The sequence below is a fragment of the Fonticula alba genome, assembly GCF_000388065.1.
Source record: "Fonticula alba strain ATCC 38817 unplaced genomic scaffold supercont2.3, whole genome shotgun sequence".
Lineage (NCBI taxonomy): Eukaryota > Rotosphaerida > Fonticulaceae > Fonticula > Fonticula alba.
In genome coordinates this window covers 1497049-1502374 of record NW_009242973.1, presented here as the reverse complement: position 1 = coordinate 1502374, position 5326 = coordinate 1497049, and the positions used below count along the sequence as shown (strand labels likewise).

General features: G+C 67.6%; 1 protein-coding gene across 1 annotated transcript in view; it reads right to left on the bottom strand.

Moving 5' to 3' along the window:
• The window catches only part of H696_02121 (hypothetical protein), a gene marked incomplete at both ends in the record, with an annotated part of 8667 nt that extends 3964 nt beyond the window's left edge, over window positions 1–4703 (bottom strand). The window contains 12 exons of the mRNA XM_009496017.1: window positions 94–195; window positions 372–926; window positions 1114–1209; window positions 1307–1678; window positions 1784–1867; window positions 1963–2124; window positions 2216–2299; window positions 2417–2503; window positions 2663–2740; window positions 2842–3384; window positions 3515–3694; window positions 3857–4703. Of these exons, the coding sequence (XP_009494292.1) occupies window positions 94–195; window positions 372–926; window positions 1114–1209; window positions 1307–1678; window positions 1784–1867; window positions 1963–2124; window positions 2216–2299; window positions 2417–2503; window positions 2663–2740; window positions 2842–3384; window positions 3515–3694; window positions 3857–4703 (3190 nt within the window). The remainder of the gene's footprint in view (window positions 1–93; window positions 196–371; window positions 927–1113; window positions 1210–1306; window positions 1679–1783; window positions 1868–1962; window positions 2125–2215; window positions 2300–2416; window positions 2504–2662; window positions 2741–2841; window positions 3385–3514; window positions 3695–3856) is intronic.
• Between the last annotated feature and the right edge of the window lie 623 nt (window positions 4704–5326).

Sequence of the window (5326 nt, the reverse complement as noted above, 5' to 3'; positions counted from 1 at the left end):
GGGGGGAGGGGGGAGGGGGAGCAATCGAGCCACATGTCAGTCGGAGGAGGACACAGGGAGGCACAGAAGGAGGGCCCCTGGGCAGGCACGCACAGCTGACAAGCAGGTGCTTGATGTTCCACACATCCAGGTCCTTGGAGTGTGCCGTGAACTCCCGGAAGAACTCCGTGAAGGAGGCATCATTGCCGTCCATTTCTGTGGAGAAGGATGTCACCGGGGCAAGGGCGGCAGGAGGCGGTGAGGAAGGGGCGTACGGGGCGAGAAAGAGAGGGAGAGAGGGAGAGAGGGAGAGAGAAAGAGAGGGAGAGAGGGAGAGCGAAAGAGAGAAAGAGAGAAAGAGGAGGAGGATGAATGAAGCCACCGGCTCGCACCACATAGACTCAGAGTGCGAATGGTTCGGGTTTGGTGGATGGCCCGCGCAAAGAGCGAGATATCCTTGGTGATCTCCAGCTGCTCCAGCGACAGTAGAGCCAACGACAGGACCGCCCGGCCCTTGAGCGTTTCCAGCCACGCCGCCTCGTCGAGACTGACCTCCTCATCCAGGCGCTCCCAATCCTCGCGCCCGGCCTCGGTGTCATCCTCATGATCGGCACGCCAGGCAACCGAGTTCACCGGCGGCGGGATGTACACATTGGACCCGAGCCCCGACCCGGCGGGGAAGTAAGACTGCCCGTCGGCGGTGGGGCTGGTCGTGGCGGCATGGGCCCCAAGCGAGGCGGTTCCCGCGCCGCCGGCTCCCGCACCGGCCGACCGGCCAGCGGCCGCCGACCCGGCCGTTGTCTTGCCCGTTGGGAATGCCTCGTCCGGCAGCGACGAGCAATAGGGCACGGCCGGCTCATAGTCATAGACATTGTCCCCGAAGCCGATGCCCGTCAGGCCGAGGGCCCGGCGGATGCGCTTGCGCGCCTCATGCGAGATGCTGGTGCCTGCATGCCGGCCGGCCGCGGCACCACAGTCGAAGCACATGCAGGAAGGAGGCGGAGGAGGAGGGGGGAGAGGAGGTGGGTTAGGTGGGAGCCGCAGTGCATGTGTGTGTGTGTCTCTGTCCCAGGCAATGGGGGGCGGGAAGCGTAGCATGAATGAAGAAGGGGGAAACCGCTCTGTCACACGCACCCCGCAGGAGGATGATCTCCAGGCGGATGGCCGAAGCATAGTTGTTGATGGCCGACAGGAAAAGGGGCACAATCTCATCGGTGAGCCCTTGGTTGCCTGTGCGAGGGGGGAGGGGGGGGGGGGGGCACACCAAAATGGTTAGCCGTGGCTCACATGCCCGCAGGTGTGGATAAGTGGCAAGGAAGGAACGCACCCTCCAGACTCAGCTCGCGCAGGGACTTGCTCCAGCAGAGAGCATAAGCGATGGCCGCACCGCCCAGGAAGTCGCACATGGACGTGGAGGCGATGTGGAAGACATCCAGCGTCGGGAGGCTCGACTGAACCGACACCGAGGGCGAGAAGCAGTACATCACGCGCTCGAGGATGGAGAAGGCCAGCTCCGGGGTCGGGGCCAGCGGCGAGTATGTCCGGTCCTTGGGGAAGCTCGGGCGCTGGCGGACCAGCTTATGCACGATGTCCGTGTGCGAGGCGCCCTGGGGGAAGGAAGCGATGTCCAATCCGGCCGATCGAGCCCGGCGCACAGCCGAGATGAGGGCGATGGCACCGACCGAAGAGATGGACGCGTCTGTTGGCGGCAGGGGGGGGGGGGGGGGGGGGGGGAGGGCAGCGCGAGGGGGTCAGACGCGAGGTGAGGCGCAACATATCAAGACACAACACGGGGACCACACACCAGCCACGAACAGGGCCGAGAGGGTGCGGTTCTCAATGAGCGCGTCGGCCAGCAGGGCGGCACCAAGATCGCCGATATTGCAATCTGCGAGGCAGCGGAGGGGAAGAATCGACAGGCGGGTCAGTGGCGATGTGAGAATGGGTGCGTCTGGTCGCACGAGGAGAGGCAAAGACACGTACACCGCAGCGACAGAACCTTGAGGGTGGTGTTGACGGCGATCGGCGTGCGGAGAATGCGCGTGAGCGAGGGATTGGGGAAGGCCTTGCTAAGTTCGAAGATCATGGACTCCAGCTCCGGGTCGCTGGCACGCGAGTAATCCGCCACCTGGGATGTCTGATTGTCTGTGGTCCAAGAGGGGGGCGGGGTCAGCGGGAGGGGGGGGAGGGGAGGGGATGGAAGGATGCAGGGCGCGCTGGAGGAAGGGGGGCGCACTGTCGATCGCCAGGTGGATGAGGTTGTGGTCCTCGATCAGGAAAGAGCCGAGGATACGGAAGTGGACCGAGTCTAGGCCGACGCCTGGCAGGGGGGGGGGGGGATGGACGAGTGGGGATGAGTGGGGGGGCTGGGCGACATGGAATGGCGGCGGCGGTGGAACAGGAGAGCAGGGGAACAGGGGAGCAGGGGAAGACGCACCGCAGAGGCCGAGGTATGAAAAGTTCTTCGAGGGAAGCAAGCTGTTGGTGAGCATGCCGCTGAGGTCGCCCGATCCCAGGGGGTTGTCTGGAGGAGGCGTGGACGGGGAGTGTCAGAGCAATGTTAGCACGCCTAGTTGTAGGAGTATGGGGGGCAAAGGGAGGGAGGGAGAGAGAGAGAGAGAGAGAGAGGAAGTCCATGGCAAAGGGAGGCAGGCCCGAGGTGAAGGGGAAGGGCTCGACGCACTGGCGAAGTTGATCCGGAAGTCCGGGGTATTGACGCTGCCGAGGATGAATTGCGCCCCGTCGGCGGTGATGAAGTTATCTAAGGGGGGAGGGGGGGAGGGGGGTGAGTCGCGCTCCGAGGGGCGGCAACGGCAACACCAGCGGCGAGGGAAATGGGGCCAAGGCAAGAAGAAAGCGCACCCTGGAGGTCCAGCACCTGGAGCGTGTGATTGTGAGAGATGGCCTGAGCCAGGAGTTGTGCCGAGAAGTCGGTCAGCCCGCACCCGGGCAGGAAAAGCTCCGACAGGTGCTGGAAGTTGTACTTGAGCCCGTGCGCCAGCAGGCGGATCGGCATCGAGGCCACCGTGTGCCAAGACCGGCCGGTGGCCTGGATGAGCCGGTCCAGCGTCGGGGTGGTGTTGGACAGGAAGTGATCGGTGGCCATGAGCCGAGGCGAGTAGGTCACCGGGGCCGGGCGCTTGGCAGCCTTGGAGCCGCCGCCGCCGCCGCCGCCGCCGCCGCCGCCGGTCGGCGGGTCCGGCATGTCGAAGAGCCCGGCCTCCAGGCACAGGGCATGGACCTGGCACAGGTGCGGTGTCAGGCTGCCGGAAATCGGAAACACCCCGGCCGACAGGGACCCGAGTGAGCAAATGTCACACCCGCGGTCATCCGGCTTGGCGAAGCTCGCCAGCAGGGGGGCCAGAGCCGGCGAATCGAAAACCGACAACGACCCAAGGAGATGGCCTTCGTTGGGGGGGGGATGGGGGGGCAAGGGCAACAGCGAGACCGATGGGGCAGTCGGACCCGGCGCGGTACAAATGGTGAGTGGGACGGCAGGAGCGCGGGGGGGGGGGGGCAAAGGCGAAGAGCGCACCGCCCAAATTCAGGTACACGATCGGCGAGTTCATGGCCACCACCCGGCCAAGGATGACCGACAGGCCGAAGGCCGTGATGGATCCGAGCGCGCCAGACAGGTCGATCAGCGAGAAATCCGACTTGGACCCGCGGATCAAGGTCGACAGGGCCACGGCACCCTCATCTCCGATGTCGCCCTCTGTGTGCGGACACGCGAGGGAGAGAGGGGCAGGGGAGAGAGTCGGGGAAGACGGTCAGCACGCGGGCCTGGGAGGGGCATATGGGCGGCAAGGCAGGAGGGCGGCAAGACGGGCGCCAGAGCCGCCGGGGGGGGGGGGGGGGGGGGCGGTGTCCGACGAACCAATGACCAGCGTGCGCAAGTTCGGCCGCGGGAGGTTGAAGCTGTTGAGGCCCAGGCGGAAGGTGAGTATCCGAGAGTTCTCGGCGGTCGGCTCGGTGTCACTGCCCCGGGCGGCGGCCGCGATCAGAGCTTGCGTGAGTTCGCCAAAGGGCGCCGACACAGGGGTGTCAGATGTGGTGCTGCCGGGGGGGATGGCGGCCGCGGCCGCGGCCGCAGTGGCTGCCCGGCCAGAACCCTTGGAGGATCCCCGGCCGCCGGAGGCGCGACCCCCGCGAGCCGGGCGTCCGGATGCCGGGGCCGTGGCCGCCCCGGAGCCCGGCCGCCCCCGGTCGCCACCGGCCGCCAATTGATCGAACCCCGGCAGTGACCGGAAGTAAATGTCGGCCGGCAGGGTGCCAGTGTGCGAGAGGAAGAGGTTTTTCAGCAGCCGCGGTAGCTCGGCCGCCCGGCCAAAGTACACGGTCGGGTAGTACACCGGCTGGTAGGTGGCCGGCAGGAGGCTGTCTGACCGCTGGACAGTGGCATTCCAGACAATGTCACGCGCTGGGGGGGCTCCGGCGACGGCGGCGGCCGCGGCCGCGGCGGCTGCCACCGCCGCCGCCCCCGGTCCAGAGGGGGCCGATCCCCCGGGCGGCGGAAGTGGCGGCGTCGATGGCGGTGGCGGCGGTGTGCCCCCGGGCCCGGGGGAGCCCTGTTGCCGCGATGCCAGGGCCGTGTGGACCGATGAAAAGGACAGGTGGTTCTCCCAGGGGAGCTGCGACGCCGGGGAGTACCACTCGGACTCGCGGGTGTTGGTTTGGAGCCGGTAACTCTCTCGTGGCGAGAAGTACGGGCCCGATTCGCTCATACTATGGACGGGGCGCGCGGCGGTTTGCGAGTGTAGGGCGGAGGGGAAGGGAGGGGAGGGGGGGGCAGAGAAGGGGACGGAGAAGGGGGCAGAGAGGGAGCGCGAGGGGACGACCAGCAGCAGGCGAGGGGGGCGGTGGAGGGGGAGTGCATGCTTGTCCACAGCGGCGACGGTCGATCCGCGCCGGGCATTTCAATCAGAGGCCCTCCCTGCTGCCGCCCCCGGGGGCGACAGCAGATGGGACGGCCAGGGTGGGGACGAGGGTCAAGGGGAGGGGGCGGGCGAAAGCCCGGGGCTTGCTCGGCCGGCGATGGATTGAAGCGCGGGAGCGGGTGCGGCCGGCGGCCGCCACAACACGACCCTCCCGGGTCGGCGGCACACCACCCTAGTCAGTGCGCGCCCGGCTCCCCAACTGCCTTGGTCGCAAACTGCCCCCCCCCCCCCCGCCCCTCGGCCAAGCACACCCGCCCTGCCGGTCCTTTCCGCAGGGTTCCCGCCATCCGTTGCGCAGGCATCTCGCGCCCTGCGAAAGCAGGAGAGTGGGCGCCAGAAACACGAAAGAGGAAGCCTGGCGTGGCAGGGGCCTCTCGCCCTGTGGGCGTATGGATGCCAGACCGGGGGGG